This window comes from Cheilinus undulatus, linkage group 9 (genome assembly GCF_018320785.1).
Source record: "Cheilinus undulatus linkage group 9, ASM1832078v1, whole genome shotgun sequence".
Classification (NCBI taxonomy): Eukaryota; Metazoa; Chordata; class Actinopteri; order Labriformes; family Labridae; genus Cheilinus; species Cheilinus undulatus.
Genome location: NC_054873.1, coordinates 10735404 through 10753299, shown reverse-complemented (window position 1 = coordinate 10753299; position 17896 = coordinate 10735404). Strand labels below are relative to the sequence as shown.

Here is a 17896-nt window from a genome sequence, read left to right as displayed (position 1 = left end):
AATGACAATAGATACTTCCTATTCATAAAGAATGGCAAATCCTACTCTAGCACTTAGTAACTTCTCATATATTTATGTCAAAAACAATGATGGACAAAAGAGGGCAGAAGTTAAAAGGTTAAAATAAAAAAATAAGTAAAAATATTTTTTAAGATGATCATTTACATTTTACTTCCTTGTTTCCCCCCAAAAAAATGACCAGTAAAAGTTTTTTTAATTATAAGCGGTTATAGTTGCTTTGTTATAAAGTGGTTTTGCATGAGTGTAAATACAAGGAAAATGCAGTGGTATTGCTTAAATACTGCAAGATCACGAGTGAAATTTTATCCAAATGAGGATCTGGTTTATCTTTGATTCACTGAAATACAGAAATTTAAACACCTGGCTCTATTATTGTGTAACATAAGAAATTAGGGAGGTTATCATGGTATGAAAATATTAATTTCATCTAATCCAATGTTAATTTTGACAGCTATTTTTCATTTTAGTCTCAGTCTTAGTCTTTAATACCTTTTAGTATTAGTCACAAGTTAGTAATTTCTACCCTTGACAGTTTTAGTCTAGTTTAAGTCCATAAAAAGTACGGTAGCAGGTTAGGGACACAGGTGAAGATAAAAATAATGCTGGGCACGTCGAGATTAAAGTTGAAATAATGAGATTAAAGTCCACTAACTCCACCAAAGTATGTTTTCATACAGCCAATATTTACAGCTGATATGGGCAGACTTTTATAGCCAAAATATCAGCAAAAATGTTCATATCTGCCGATATCAATAACATACGGATAATATTGTGCATCTCCGGAAAACTATGAAATTTTAGAACAAAGTAAATGAAGCTGCTGGGTGAGTTTGTCATTTTGTTTGTCACAGCAACACACGAAGAAACGTGTTTTACTATTTAATACAGTAAAATGACTGTTTTCCTAATCTGAAAGACATCCTTTTCTTCAAAACTACTCCGTATTATAAACCTTTCTAATCACAAATTGTTATGAGAAAGAAAAAATGCACACAAAGCCACAGCTCAAGTCTCAGGAGACTACACTGAGTGTTACCCCAGAGTGATGGTGAAAAGAAAGAGCAAACAAACAGGAAGCAAAAGCAGAAGATCATCTACTGTATGTGAAACAGAGCTGTATTGTTGTTGTGTACCTAACACTTAAATAGTTGCTCCAAGGGTGCCGGTTTAGCTCAGTTGATAGAGCAGGAGCCTATGTCCTGAGGGCCAGTTCCTAAACTTATAGGTTCAGGTTTGCATACGGATTCCTAGAAAGCCCCACCTAAAAAAATCATCATTTAAAAATAATACAAATAGCCCCCAAAGGTTCGTTCAATGAGAAAAAGTAGTGTAAAATAATGCAAAGAAAGCCAAAGTACAATTTTTTCTTTTCATCTTATAATGCATTGTCATTTTGTTACATATTTTTTGCCTGCGGCCTCAACATCCCCTACCCTCTAAGACTCTGAGTTCCTCATTCACTCTAACCTCATAACCTCAGCTGCACCCATCAATGAACACTTCTTACAAGATAAGCTTCAAGCTCTCCGAAAAGCTGAACAAGGAGCTGAATAAGTCTGCATGTTGCTTCTCTAAATACCCCACCCCCAGTGTATAATCCAGTGTGTGTTTGCTTGTGTATATTGGCGTGTTTCTGGCCTCAGGTTTTCTGTACATCTGTTTAGCCGATCTCATGCTTGGCTTCAGCTTCTGAGGACATTTGCTCAGTGACAAAGTCCTGTGCTGCTGTGCGGAGAACTGTGTTTTATTGGTGCAATTCCACCAGCTCAGTTTGACGGGAACAATTAAATACATTTCAAATGTCAAAAGCTGGGAAGGATTCCAAAATAACCAATGCATAGTATCCTACTTTTGACACCCTTCTTTTGAGGGACAAAGCGTACCTATCCTACCCTAAAAGGGCAGAGCTGGACACAATGCAGTCCCCTGATTGGCCAAAAGAATTGCCACTTCCTACATGAAAGCAGTAACAAGGCACAAACACACCATCCCCACTGTGAAGCACAGTGGTGGCAGTATCATGCTGTGGGGATGCTTCTCGGCAGCCGGCCCTGGAAGGCTTGTAAACGTAGAGGGTAAAATGAATGTGGCAAAGTATAGAAAAAATCTTTGAGGACAATCTTATTAAGTCTGCAAGAGAACTACAGCTTGATAGAAGATTTATTTTCCAGCAAGACAATGACCCAAAACAAACAGGTAAAGCTGTAGAAATAGTTAAAGACGAAGTGAATGTTCTGGAGTGGCCGAGTCAAAACCCAGACCTCAATCCAACAGAGAATTTGTGGCTGAACTTGAAAAGGGATGTTCACACTCAATCCCTGTGCAACCTGACAGAGCTTGTGCAGTTTTGCAAAGAAGAATGGTGTCAATAAAAGGGTAAAACATCCAAGGGCACTTAAAGGCACTGTATATCTGTAATTTTTAGTCTCTATTCTTTTATTTTTATCTTATCTTATTCAGCAGATTTAAAAGGGCGCAACATTACATCTTGTCCTGATTTTATTATCTTTTGTAACATGATATTAGTTATTTCTAACTAAAATCAGCAGGAAGAAACCAAAAACAAGTAAAGATTTGAGGAAGAAATTTGTTATGGCTGTTTCATAATCCTCTGAGAAAGAGGCTAATACAATTAGAACTGCTTGGGCTGATACACGGTGTAATGGGAAAGAATTTTCCTGTGGGGGTGTAATTGTTTTGATTTCATTGATGTTTCTTTATTTGGGCTCCAGAGAAGTGGAAACTAGTTCTCTCCAAAACAACCCAAGTTATGAATGATATGAATCAGCTTATCTAAAAACCATTTCATAACATTTCTCTCCTCATGCTCTCTTTTAGCTTTTATTTTTCCCTGTCAGTGTTAAAGAGTACAGCCTTGGGGTTTGCTACTTAGAATATGGTGGACACAATGCCTCCGTGCATCATTATCACTTCTTCCCTAAGTTAACTACAGTCCTTTGGTTGAATAAGGCATGATCTATGTAGTCTTTCATAGTCTAATTTAAAAACACACACATGGAACACTTGTTTAGTCTGTCAAGAAGGTTAGAGACTTTTACTTCCCATTTTCTGACAATTAAACATTCTATGTAAAAGTATTATTTTGAATACCAAAGCCTTGCCTCTAAAAGCAACCTTTGCAATCATACAGTTCATGAAATTTCATCCCTGCTGGATATTCCACAGTTAACTATAAGGGATATTATTAGAAAATGGAAGCATTTAGAAACAACAGCAACGCAGCCATGAAGCGGAAGACCACGTAGAATCACAGAGTGGGGTCAACAACTGCCAAGGCGCATGGAGAGAAAAAGTCGCCAACGCTCTGCTGATTCCAGAGCTGAAGAGTGAACTTCCACTGGCATTAATGTAAGCACAAAAACTGAGCTGCAGGAACCTTGTGGGGTAGGTTTCCATGGCTGAGCAGCTGCATGCAAGCCTCACATCACCGTCCAATGCCAAGCGTTGGATGGAGTGGTGCAAAGCACACTGACACTTGACTATAGAGCAGTGGAAACTTGCTCTGTGAGTGACCAATCTTACTTCTACATTTAGCAGTCCAGTGGGCGAGTCTGGTTTGGCAGATGCTGAGAAATTGTTACCTGCCTGACTGCACTGGCCTAACTGTGAAGTTTGGTGCAGGAGAGATAATGGCCCGTTGCTTGCTTCAACATACCAAGACATTTTGGACAACGCTATGCTTCCAACTTTATGGCAACAGTTTGGGGAAGGCCATTTTCTATTCCAACATGACTGTGTTGATGAGTTTGGTGTGGAAGAACCTGACTGTCCCGCAACCCAGCCGAGCGCCTTTGGGATTAACTGGAATGGAGGCTGCGAGTCAGCCTTCTCGTCCAACATCAGTGCCTGACCTCATAAATGCTCTACAGAAAGAATGGGCACAAATGCCCACAGAAACACTCCATAATCATGTGGAAAGCCTTCTAATGAGAGTGGAGGCTGGAAAAGAGGGGCCAACTCCATATTGAAGTACATGTCTTTGACTACAATGCAATTACAGTCCCTGTTGGTGTAACAGTCAGGCCAAACACTTTCCCCATACAGCGTAGTTGTAATAAAATCGCTTTCTTATGTCTCCTTACCCTGTAGCTGTGGAAAAGCTCGATGGCTCGGAGGACGTCAAACTTGCGAGCCATGAGGAACTTGACGGCCAATTCCCTGGACAGTGGTGACACCCCATGCTGACTGGTCCACTTGTTGATTTCCTCCAGAAACTGCCTGGTAGCCTGAGACAAAGACAGATGTGGTCAAAAACTCTGTTCTTCCATAATCAAAAGGGGTCAAACAGGAAGGAAGTGAAACTGGGCTTTAAACTCGATACATCCTCAGAGGAAGTGCTATCTGCAACCTCGCAAAATATTTGACAATTTTACTGTCAGGAGTGTCTTCCACAGTGGTGCTTGCTATATCTGACTGAAGAACCCATTGCAGGTTTTTTGTTGATTTGCTTGTTCATTTCAGCTACCTGAGCTAAAAAAGCAGTGACAGCACTAAGATAGAAAGGGATTATTATTAAGTGGAAGAAAACTTGTCCACGAGTCAGGAAGAAGGTGGAATCCTGCTGAACTGGTGTTCATGACATGAAGCTGTAATTACGACACAGCAGCATACTCAGACCTTTAATACACTTGACGAATAAGTCAGACATTTAGTCGTCTAGAACCGAGACAAAAACTGACAGAGTTATTTCATTAGCAACAAAACTATCTTCTAACACAGATGGGAAATAAATTTTAAGGCTCTCTCTTGTTTTATTTGTGTTTTGGTCTCCTCTAACTCTCTGATTCTAATTGTTTCCCGCCTAAATGTGTGTTTGGTTTACAAGTTCAATGATTTTTGAGTCCAACAGCCATTTGGTTTTAGTAAAATAGTGTTAAGGGTATTCTTAATAGCTTTTCCACTTAAAAACTACACCATGAGAGTGAAGGAAGAAAGCCTAAATAGAAAAGATGGTTGTTAAATCAAAACAGCAGACTAAAGAGATGACAGAGTGCTGAAGATTTAAGGGGGGTTGAAGAGGTTTCATGCTTTCAAATGGCACATTTTACCTAAATGATCCTAGAAAACTATATCATCACTATATCTAACCTTTAGTGTAGGGAGAGCTTGCAAGCTCACAAACGCTCTCTCTTTCTTGTTACAGTTAGAAATTTAAAAAAAAGTGATTCTGGCAAATGTGTTTACCATCAAGGCCTTCTACCCATCTTGCAAATAATTTGTGCATTTAGCCAGCAGTCTTTCAAGGGCTTCCTGCCCTCCTCTCAGCCCTTATTATACTGCCCCTCAGGAGCCCACCCCCACCACACTCAGCACCCGCAGAGTAAGCGAGTCAGCACCCAGTGAATCGTCAAAAGGCGACAGAGGAGGCAGTGAAAGCTCACATTTTAAACACAGGGTTCCTCTTCTCTGTGGCGGCTCGGTGGGGCATGCATGAGAGACAGGAAGTCAAGTTCTGGGAGTCCACGGCTCTTCAGGAATACAAAACGATCACTGACGAGCGCTGGGCCTGAAGACAGGATGCCACTGTCTCTCCTCAGGAAAGCCAGGGCTTTCACAGACAGGAGGGCCCGCAGCTTCAGCTCTGTTCAGAGGCCTTAACATGCAAGGGATGAGGGATGATTGCACCTGACAGGCCTGACGTCGGTTCATATCCGATTCTCATGGGAAGAGGGTTACAGGGGAGCTGTTCTGAACTCTGAGCTGTGCTGTGTAAAAGTGCAAGGATTGCTGATTATTGAGCAGATTTCATAATACTTCCAAAATTATTATTTTAACAAGTGACTGTGGTGAATGTTTCAGATCCACAACTGTACTATGAACTATAACAGACTGTCCTATGAAGACCAGTTCTAGTTGAACAAACAGCTGCATTACTGCAAAATATCTCATAAGGAAAGTCTGGTTTCTTTTCAATCAAGCAACTCCAACTCCAAATAAGCTTATTTTTGAGTTAGAAACTAAAAGCATCAGTGTGTTTACAGTTAACATAAATGAAAGGTCCATCTGTATACATTTCAAACAAAACAGCCTTAAGAATACCTGGCTGAGATGGTATGGGATGTTATGGGATGGGACACAATAGGATTAGGGATACTCTTGTGTGATACTCCTTATGATCCCAGTCCTTATCGATACTACTATTGATACTTTTCTATTGTTTGGTGGAAAGACAAAATTACATTTGCAACAGGAGTGGTTAAAGCCAAGAGGAGCATAAGCGAAAATTTTAAAAAGTTATGATTCAATCTGTTATATCTATTGTTTTTCCTGGAAATACAAACACATTTCTCATCTTTATGGCTGTATTTATGAAGTTTCTCAAGAAAAAATGAATTTTGGTTCAGTGATGTGTTAGTTTCTTTTATTGAGTGATGCCATCTTAGTTCATCTCTAACAGCAGAACCATCAGCAACAGCGTTCTTTTTTTCCTCAGTATACACCTGCTGTCAACAGTCTGTCCAGCTTCAGAAGTTTAAGGACAACATGACCCTCACCAGACTCATCTCTGGTGGGGACGAATCCGCCTACAGGCGGGAGGTGGACCATCTGGTGATCTGGCGCAGACAGAACAACCTGGAGCTTAATGCTCTACAGATGTTTGTAGACTTTAGGAAGAACACAGCCACACCCCACTCTGGACCTTTTCAGGGCGGCAGTAGCTCAGGTCTGTGGGGATGGGCTCAAAATCGGAGGACTGTGAATTTCCCTTCAGGGATTAAAGTTTGTCTTCTTCTTTCTACCTCCTGGCAGTGTTTTTTTTTTGGCAGCTATTTTTAATTTTAGTCTCAGTCTTAGTCTTTTGATTACGTGTCTTTTAGTTTTAGTCCCATTTTAGTCATTTCTGCCCTTTTTAGTTTTAGTCTAGTTTTAGTCGACAAAAACTCTAAAGCATTTTAGTCTAGTTTTAGTCCGTAAAAAGTCCTCAAATTTTAGTCTTAACTTTTCTCTTGCCTAAATCTGGTACCAAAACATGGTAGTGTGTTCTATGCACCCTGCCAACCCTGCCGCCCTCTGGGGTCCCTACTTTCTACAGCTGAGAGGCAGAAGAGATACGGATGCATTGTTTGTTGACAGATTTACCCACAGTGGAGAAATATCATGGATTTTTATTGTGCGACGAAAATTAATTACATTTTAATCGAGTTTTCGTCATCTGGATGAAAACTAAACTTACTTTTTGTCAGTTTTAGTCATCACAGATCTATCTTTGGCTAGTCTTAGTCTAGTTTTTAGCATGGAAAAAAGGCTGTCACTGAACATTTTTAGTCAGTTTTAGTCGACTAAATTAACACTGCCTCCTGGTGACCCTCATCGCCCATGATCAGTGTTAATTTTGTTGACTAAAACTGACTAAAACTAAAAAGGGTAGAAATGACTAAAATGGGACTAAAACTAAAAGACATTTCATCTAAAGACTAAGAATAAAATCAAAAACAGCTGCCAAAATTAACACTGCCCAGGATCTCAAGTGGGAATGGAACATCAGTGCCCATTTCACAGGGTCAAAAAAAGTCACTGAGCGGAAGTCAGTGAAAGGTCAAAGACAGCTCAAGGAGGTCATTCACATAAGTCACAAGGGCTTTTTAGCATATAACCAGGTTATCATGTGAAGTGCGGCCCATGCATTCATGGAGAAGAACCACTGAGGAGTACCTTGTTTCACAAAATGCATTAACTGTGCTTTCTCGAAACCTCTGTCCCTTTCAGAACATTTCCACGAGTCTTTGGTCTTTGGTCCTTTTTCCATTTCTAGAAAGTTTAGTTCCTGTGCAGTTTGTTGGATCCATTGATCTGTTCAGACATAGCAAAGTGAGGTAATGACTCAGGACTTCATTTAATTGATTGCTGTGGCTTCCTTCCTTCCTTAAATCTTCTGTCATCTTAAAGTAGGTTTGGTACAGGCTGAGACGCAGTTAGATCAACCTCTGGGAACTTCCCTTTTATGTTAGCGTAAATTATTTACAGATCAGCTCCGGCTACACCTATTTATGCTTTCAACAAAACTATAAATCTGGAACTTATTTGGAGAGGGAAGACAAGTTTCTTGTGGGAGTAAGGATGCATTTGCTTTTTTTACTCAGTCTTCTAAAAAGCCAGTTTCTCATTCACTGTCTCTCACATCTTCAGAGTTCTGGTCATAGAGATATAAAATAAATCCTTTTGTTGTTCTGGGTTTAACAATAAGGCTATAAATTCAATCCACTAAGGGCTATGTTCTCTGTTGCTGCACTGTGCAGCGTTAAACCCTTGCTGTTGGCCAAAGACAACTTCCTGTCAGATTTGTTGTCAGGTACACTCTGGTTTCCAAGATTTCAATTCTCTGACAGCTGCTCTTTCTCTCTTAGCCTTTTAAGGAGTGCCTGCCAACTGGAGGCAGTGACCCTCTGTTCCTGGAGAAGCCAGTCTTGTTTGGTTTTTCTGCACTAGGGGCCATATCCGCCAAAGCGGAATTTGAGGATGGACCAGTTTGTTTTCATGATAGCAGAGTGGACTGCAGTGGAAGAATCAGTGCGGAGGAGTGACTTATTTAATTCCTGGAGGATGCATAAATATTTGCTTGACTTGCACTAGTTCTGATATTGCAGGAGATTTTTATTTCCAAGAACTTCTTTATCATGCTTTGGAAGATTTGCTCTTGCTTCTATCGCTTCACATGGATCTAAACAGACCGAGAAGTTGGTGCAAGTACGGAATTATCAGATCACAAGTCCTCAGTTCATGAACTCCAGAACGGGTCATTTCAAACAAGTGGTTTCAGGCCTTCCAGTAAACAGCTGGCCTTACATAACCCTGTTTGTTGTCAAGGGTTATATTTATTGACAGTGTTGACAGTGACCGTCAATAACTGATAATTGATTAGGTTCACAGTAGGACAGACCAGCTGTGCTGCCAGTTAATGAATGACGTTGCTGTTGGCTTTTTACCAATCCACAAGTTTAGAAACCCTGACCTAGAGAACTCTGTACTAGGAAAAGCTCTGACGTCTGGAAAATTGCTGCCACATGCAGCAGAAGTCTCTGAAATCACTCACTTGTTCACTCATTTACATCAATGTAGCTGTAATGATATCAGACAGTTACTGCTCAACTGTTTAGAGATGTTCATTTAAGACAATAATTGATTGGCATCATCACAGACAGCAGTGTTACAGCTCTGTAATTGTCATGTCACACACAAAAAGACAGCTAAAAGCTCAGAACATGATTTTTGCGGTAGATGTTATTTTTCAGCTATCTACTCATGACATTTTACTGGATCTGGATTTATTGCTTTGTCTGTGAAAGTCTGAACACAGAGTAATTCCCCAAGGCGGTTTGTTGGCCTTTCGGTCCAAGAGAAAAGTCAATACAGTGTACTGTGAGACACTGGAGAGCAAAATAACTTCACATTTGAGAATAATAAATCACAGATTTTCAGCTTTTTTGCTTACGCTTAACAGTGGTGTTACAATCAGAGGAGGTTTATGAGCTATCATTCAGTTTTCTGCCTAGCAAACTACCACCTACAGCAAGGATACTGTGCTCCATCCCACCATATCTTATCCAGGATTTTATGCAACAGCTGCCCACAACATTTGTAGAAATGATCGCCCCAACTAACAATCTAACTGTCACTGCTTTGTGCCGTTGCACTTGTTGACTATATACAGTGCCGATAAAAAGTATTCAACCCCTTGGATGTTTCACCCTTTAATTAAATTTATAAATCCATCATGGTCAATATAATTTAGCTTTTTGGCAGAAATTTTTAAAAAAGGGCTCTTAAATGTCAAAGTGAAAAAAGTAATTTTGATCAAACAAAAATATGTAAGAAGAGTGAATGCAGCCAATTGATGCTAGTAGTCTCACAATTAGTGAAATGGAGATCGACTGAGTGCAGTGAATGCATCCCAAGTGATTGCAGTATAAAGAAACCTGTGTCTGGAGGATCAAGTCACTTGTTAATCAGTATTCTTTGCTACCATTACACCATGAAAACAAAAGAACACTCCAAGCTGTTCAGTAAAATCCACCATCAAGAAATGGAGGGAATATGACACATGTGCAGGCTTTCGTGCAAGAAGGAGACTAGTGAGAGACCACAAAGCCTCCTGTGATTACTCTGAAGGAGTTTCAAGCTTCAGTAGCTAATATGAGAGAGACTCAGCATACAACAACTGTTGCCTGGGTTCTCCACCAGCCAAAGCTTAATGGGAGAGTGGCAAAAATGAAGCCACTGTTGAAGAAAACTCAGATTGAAACTGATGAGATCAAAATGGTGCTTTTTGGCCATTAGCAAGACGCTATGTTTGGTGGACACCAATCACTGCACATCACCACAAACACACCATCCTAACTGTGAAGCACGGTGGTGGCAGCAGCATGCTGTTGGGATGCTTCTCAGCATCTGAAAGGCTTGTAAAGGTAGAGGGTAAAGTGAATGCGGAAAAATATAGGAAAATCATGGAGGATAATCTTATTCAGGCTGCACAAGAACTAAGGCTTGGGAGAAGAACCAACGCATACAGTGAAAGCCACACAGAAATGGTGAATGAACAGTGATTTTGTGGTCAGACTTGAAATGGGCTGTTCAAGCCTGGTCCCTGTGCAACCTGACAGAGCGTGAGCAATTTTGCAAAGAAGAATGGAATAAAATTGTGGTGTCCAGATGTGCAAGCCTGACTGAGACCTATCCACACAGACTCAGCGCTGTGATTGCAGCAAAAGGTGCATCTACTAAATACTGACTTGAAGGGGGTGAATATTACTTGCATATTTGTATTTAATAGATGTTAATTTGTAGAATCTGTCTGATACATAAAATCAATAAATGGGTAAGACGTCCAAGTTGGTGAATACTTTTTACAGGCTATGTATTTTTGTACATTGTTTACTGTGGTTCAATGCTTACTCATAAAATAAATAAAGCAATATTGCTGTGCATCCTGTAAGATTATTTGTCGTACTGGTTTCACTGAGAGAGCAATACTTGGGTTTTAAAAATAGCTAATCCCCAGTAGCTCTATTTGGAAAGGCTAGAGCAATCGTGACTGGCCTGCTTTCCCTGCTTGGATTCAAACTAGCTCAGTGGGTAGATGGCATGTTGAAGGAGCAATGCAGGTAAAACCACTTAACTAGAGCGATGTGCAACCGCATTTATCAGCACAGGTATGTGGACTGGACCTGCACAGTAGCGTCTGGCTGTGCTAACCATGCTAAAGTTATCTACACTGGAACTGATTTAACATTGCTTACCTGCAGAGTAATGCAATGTGCCACGCCTTCTAGCAGCTTTTAAAATGCTTTTATTTCCATTACTGAAGAAATTAATATACTTGGCTGTGTTTAGCCATGTTAAATAAATAGTACTCATTTTTGGGTGATAAGGAGACTAGTAGGGCCCTATGACTTCCGCGTTAGCAGAATCGTGGAATTGGCCCATACAAACAGAATTTAAAATTTAACACTGAAATCGCTGAAATTGAATGAATTTGGTTGAAATGCTGTGCTTTTTAGAAAAAGGAATGTATATCCGGGAATATGTTCTAGGGGGATCCCATGTTATTGAAGCCATCAAAAAGAATAACACACTTCTGCAACGCCTTCTCGCGCTGCACTCTCACTTGAGGAAAACTAGCAAAGGACAACGCTCCAGCCAATGAGGAGGCTAGTACATGCAGCCAATTACAGCCCAGGTCAGAGGGAGCATTCCTATTGGCCGCTGTAGTAGGTGCGCTTGCGCCTCAGCTCAGTGAGAAGTTGATACAGTGCTGAGTTACCGGTGGTGAGAGGGCCACCAAATCTGGTGGAGCCTCAGAGATTGGTCAAAGAACAAACAGGCTGGGATTCCTCAAGAAAAGCTACAACTAACAACTGCAGGCTGCTATCCAGCAAAAAGGATACACAAATGACTACTAACATCAGCACTGAAATAATTTAACCTTTATTTTATCCACAGCTTCATTTGGTAACTGCTATCAATGGGCTTCAAATCTCTTCAAAACCAACGAGTGATGTCACATGGACCATGTCCATGCTTATACATTCTATGTTTATAATATGCCTGCTCTAGAAAATACAGTTAATTACAATTACTACTGCCAATACTGTGATGAGTTATGTTACTGTAACCTGAATCACTAATACAGCAGGCCAAGCTTATGGGGTTGAAAGCTTTAATTAATAGATCCCTTTGCTTTGAAGCGTCAGTACCAGGACCTTGGTATTGCACATGCTGGCTTACTGACACCAATGAATTTATTTTATTGCCTTACTCACTTCCCTCATGGTCCTTTATTTTAAGAATGGGTCATCAGTGTGTCTGTATTGACATAATGTCTATTGTATTCACATTCCAGTCAGAGGGCATCACACACTGACTGTTTTAATGACTCAGCAGAGAGAAATGCTACTGAAGGTTAATGCAAAGTATTGAAGTTGTTCAACTTATTACACTTTAATGCTACAGGCAGAGCCAATGCACTCTTTCTTCTTATGGTTTTAAGCCTATTCATGGCTGCCTTTGACATTTTACATCCACAATCTAGTTGATTACAGATCTATTTACAAATATAGGACTGTTGTTGCCAAGTGGCTTCATTTCAGCATGCCCTATTTGACGTGAGTCAATACCAAAACAGGAAGTCGATAACGTCACTCTCTCCCTATCCCCCAATTTCTTTCACTCCACTGCTTCCTGGGAGTAGACTCCAACACACATACACAAACACACAAACTGAATGCACATTTTCTCTAAAGCACATGATACACACTCCTCTCTCTCTCTCTCTCTTTCTGCAACTCATAAACTCCCCCTTCCCCCCTGAGTCTAGTAGAAATGCTTTTAACAGCTGCCTTTAGAATGAAGTTCCACTACAGCCGTGTGTACTCCCGAGAGAGCCACCCTACACACACACTCACTCAATGCATTCACCCAAACACCCCCCACTAGGCTGTGGATGTAATGAGGGCGTCCGGTACCCTAGCGGGGGCCCTGGCTCACACAGGAAATGGAGTAGCCAGATAAGGCTTTCTGCTGGCCAGATGATGAGAGGAGTCAGTAAGCACGAGCCCAAAGAGCACCACAGAAGAAGAAGGCTTGAAAGAAGTCATGCATATATTAAAGACCAAGCCACTGTAAACTCTTCTTCCCACACAGTAACTGTTCTCTACTTGCAGAGATGAATATCTCAATGAAACAGCAAAATTGCTGTTATTCTTGGATTTCTTGTTGCTTTGCATGGTTTCTTCTGAGTGATCCTATGATTTAGGATGCTATAGCTTCAATTTAAGTAGCTTCATTCAATTTAACTGCAATAAATTCTACTTTCATGGTGTCTTGGATGCTCAGTCAGTGTTAAAGATGTTTAAAAGAGGTGTTGATTTAAGTATACTGTATACACAAAGAGGTAGATTAAACATAAGGGACACCACTCCACACAAAGCAGTCATGAATACAGAGCTGAATCAACAGTTAATAATAATAAGTTGCTAATAAGCCTTAGAGTAGGTGGGACTGAGTTCAAGGTTTTTTGGACTACAAGCCACATATAGTGTTTCATATCTCCACTGCATGGATATATTTCCCATTCGACTGGGAAACCTACCATACAAAGCATTTGGGAAGGGCAAGACTTTTCCAAAAATTCTACGAAGATGGCTAGACGAATGTTTTCTATCTGTCACAATTATGATGGGCCAACCAGAGCAACAAGACAAAATGAGGTTGTACGCATGTGCTTTTCAGCTCTGGTACAACTGTCGCTATACTACAGCTAAATCCAAGCTAATCACTCCACTAGCGGAAGCTATTGCTCGGTATAACTAATCCCTGCTACTGCCTCGTTCTCCTTTAACGACGCTGACTGGTCCAACAGTGTGTAGTTTGGCACAAATGTTGTGAATTGGAGGTTTTCGAGGTGGATTTGCCTGATGAGAGAGGTGGAGTCTGGCCAGTCCATCAGCTTTGCAAGGTTACATTTCTTTGGCTAGGTGTACCAAATAAACCTGCTAAAAACACTACATGCAAGCATAGCTTACATAGAGCTGCTCACAAAGCAGCTAGGTAAGCTACGCTAAGCTTAAGCTAGGTTTGCTAAAGCTAATGTATCTACATTGGCTTTATGCAGTAACATAATTAAGTAGATAGCATAGCTATATTAGCTTTAACTAAAGCTAACAAAGCCAATGCTAGCCATCATTCATGTAACCGCTTTTAAAAAGGGTCTATACATAGTATAATCCTGGATCAGACCTCTGATCTTTTCCTCTGTTTTATTTATGAAATGCAGTGTTTATTTTGTGAACTAAACTGTGACTAAAATGGGTTTTGACTACCTTCTTTTTCCATAAGGAAAACAAGACTAAAGATAGCTAAAATACAGTGCCGTGAAAAAGTATTTGCCCCCTTTCTGATTCCTGACTTTTTAAAAATCTTTATCACACTTAAATGTTTCGGATCATCAAACCAATGTTTATATTTCACAAAGACAACCCAAGTAAATACAAAATGCAGTGTGAATAATTATTTCATTTTTTTAACAGGGGAAGAAGTCCAAACCTAGCTGGCCCTGTGTGAAAAAGTAATTGCCCCCCTAGACCTAATAACAGGTTTTGCCACCCTCGGCAGCATTAACTGAAATCAAGCGTTTGTGATAATTGGTGATGAGTCTTTCATATCACTGTGGAGGAATTTTGGCCCACTCTCCATCGTAGAATTGCTCTAACGCAGCCATATTGGAGGATTACCCAGCATGAACTGCTGTTTAAGGTCACACCATGGCATCTCAATTGGATTTAAGTCTGAATCCTGACTCCAAAACCTTAATTTTGTTTATTTTGAGCCATGCAAAGGTGGACTTGCTGGAATATTAGGGGTCGTTGTCCAGCTGCATAACCCAAGAGCACTTGAGCTTGAGGGCACAAACTGATGGCGGGACGTTGGCCTTCAGGATTTTCTGGTAGACAGCAAAATTCATTGTGTCATCAATCACAGAAAGTGGTCCAGGTCCTGAAGCAGCAAAGCAGCCCAAGACCATCCCACTGCTCACCACCATGTTTGACTGTTGGCATGATGTTCTTTTTACCAAATGCTGTGCTATTTTTACGCCAGATGTAACGGGCCGAACACCTTCCAAAAGTTCAACTTTCATCTCGTCAGTCCACAGAATATTTCTCCAAAAGTCTTGGGGATCATAAAGATGATTTTTGGTAAATGTGAGATGAGCCTTTATGTTCTTTTTTGTCAGCAGTGGTTTTGGCCAGTGTCTTTCTTATGGTTGAGCCATGAACTCTGACCTTAACTGAGGCCAGTGTGGCTTACAGGTCTTCGGATGTCATTCTAGGTTCTCTTGTGACCTCCTGGATGAGTCGTCGATGCACTTTTGGGAGTAATTTTGGTTGGCCATTCACTCCTGGGAAGGTTCACCACTGTTCCCAGTTTTCTCCATTGGTGGATGATGGCTCTGACTATGGTTTGCTGGAGTCCCAAAGCCTTGGAAATGGCTTTTTATAACCTTTTCCAGACTGATAGATTTCAATAACTTTGTTTCTCATTTGTTCTTGAATTTCTTTAGATTGTAGCACAATGCGTTTCTTTTTGTGATCTTGTAGCCTACTTCACTTTGTCTGACAGCTTCTGTTGAAGTGATTTCTTGATTCAACAAATCTGGCGGTAATCAGGCCTGGGTGTGGCCAGTGAAACTGAACTCAGTTTTCCAAAAACTGTGGTTAATCACAGTTAACTCATGATTTCACAAGGTGGCAATTACTTTTTAACACAGGGCCAAACAGGTTTGGATTTTTTCCCCCCTTAAAAAGATTAAATGATCATTCAGACATTGCATTTTTTTTTATTTACTTGGGTTGTCTTTGTGAAATATTAAAATTGGTTTGATGATCCAAAACATTTAAGTGTGATAAATATTTTTAAAAAGTCAGGAATCAGAAAGGGGGCAAATACTTTTCACAGCACTGTAGCTCTTTGATGACACAAACTTCAGAAGAAAAGTACGTTATTTTTTGTCAAGAAGACTATTTGAGACTAAAATGTAATGTCGTTTTAATTAGACATTCAAAATCCATTATGTAAGCGAGAATGCAAATTCTTTTTACAACTAGAAATATGTTGTAGGCAAATTACCGCATTTCTGTCTCAAATAATTGGTCTGTAAGAGTGGCCGTCTGAGAGGTGCTGTCTGCAGCCAGACTGTCTGGTGAAAATTTTTAATCTAGTACTCCAAGTTATATATAAAAGGTATAAACTCAAATATTCCCCTGGAAAATCAGATGTCATCATTTGCCTGTTTTCTTATCATACATTTAAGGTTGACTGAAAACATTTGTATTTGGTCGGTTGAATAAAATATGAAATTTGGCTGACTTTTATGAACATAAATATCCTCACTTGGCATCAAATGAGCACATTATTTTCTAGTATCTACATATATTGTCTCATAATTAAGCATTTAACATAAATACCATTTAGAGTTATTATAACAAAAGGTTTAAATGCAATAAGAAGGAAAATTGTGCTGAATAAGATTACGGCTTTTTAGCTTTAGCTGGATCCCTCACATCACCCCTTAAGCTCAGAAGTGACCTAAATAAAAGTGAGATTGCATCCCTGTCCGTAGTATTGAGTTGAATTTGTGTCTCGAAAAACACTTAAAATTGTACCAGTTTTTCATAGCAACACTACTAGCTCAAACTGCAGTACACAATCTTGAATGAGCCAAAATGTTGGACCGGACAGCGTTTCCAATTCTCCCCCAAAATTTTCTCTGCTTTAGTATCACGGTCTGCATTCACGAATGGGCAACTTTAAAGCCCAGAAATGAATATTGTGCTTCTGCGTGTGCTGATAATGAGTCGAGCTTGGCCTGTTTTGCAACACTTTAGCCCAGCCGCTGGAAAAGGGGCTGCCAGTGATGCAACGAAAGCGACAGAGCGCCAGAAATCGATACAATATTTCCGCTCCGCATTCAGGAGCATTTCGCAACAAATCCATTGCGCATTGCCACTCGCTTCGGTGCGCACACGCAATGCCACGGGGCCAAAATACCTCCAGGTAGGGCCGAGGCTGGAGCATACAAGGCGAATAGAAGAAGCACAAAGAGTCGTAGGGCCTACCTGTTCTTCCTCCACCGATAAAGTAGCTGCCATGGTCCCCGTCGGTTCTGTGATCACCTTTAGACGAGACGCGTCCTGCTCATGAAGAGGAAGATGACGGAGATGTGTGTGTGTCGGTCCCTCGTGTAAAAACAGGGTTTAGGGGTTGTCCCTCTCGCCCAAAGTTGAAGGCATCTGAATCGCTGCAGAATTAGCTTTGTTTCCTCTCTTTTGATACTGTTTGACTGCAAAACATGAAGTACAGTCAGCCTCTATCTGACATCCAAACTAGAGAGAAACACGCAAATGCTGTGTCAGATTTCACCGAGGGAAAGGAAAAGAAGACAGAGAAGGAGGGGAGAAAAAGAGGACAGTACTAGAGCAGCTAGACGAGGCTTTTTTTCTTCGGCTCGATGATAACTGGGTTCAGACCATGATCTGCTCCTCACCCACCATGAAACCTCTCACAGATCAGAGGGCTGCTGCAGCCCGCTGGGTCCTCCATGCCATGAAATGCAAGTTTTTAGCTCCTGAACGTCGCCTTTATGTTGTGAGGCACGCACACAGCCCTCAACATTTTTGCATGTTACTCTACCCCCTGGTGGTTAAGAGCAGGAAAAGACAAAAGCCCACGACCTCCGCCTTCATTCATAAAAATAGGAAAGCAAACAGGATAATTACTGTTTAAAGACACTTTTCATTTTTATGACTATATTTGGGACTTAATTTTAAACAAAGGCAGGGAAACTAACTATCCTTTTTGACGT

General features: G+C 40.5%; 1 protein-coding gene across 3 annotated transcripts in view; it reads right to left on the bottom strand.

Moving 5' to 3' along the window:
* The window catches only part of ptpn9a (protein tyrosine phosphatase non-receptor type 9a), a 36901-nt gene extending 19227 nt beyond the window's left edge, over positions 1-17674 (bottom strand). Inside the window, exons 1-3 of one of the 3 annotated variants that reach the window (XM_041795085.1) lie at positions 17507-17674; positions 17151-17374; positions 4125-4268 (exon numbers count right to left, since the gene is read on the bottom strand). In XM_041795085.1, coding sequence (XP_041651019.1) covers positions 4125-4268; positions 17151-17183 — 177 coding nt within the window. In that variant the 5' untranslated portion in view covers positions 17184-17374; positions 17507-17674. Of the gene's footprint in view, positions 1-4124; positions 4269-17150 lie in introns of all 3 variants that reach the window. The other 2 variants (XM_041795086.1, XM_041795084.1) reach the window with 2 other exon arrangements.
* Positions 17675-17896: the final 222 nt, after the last annotated feature.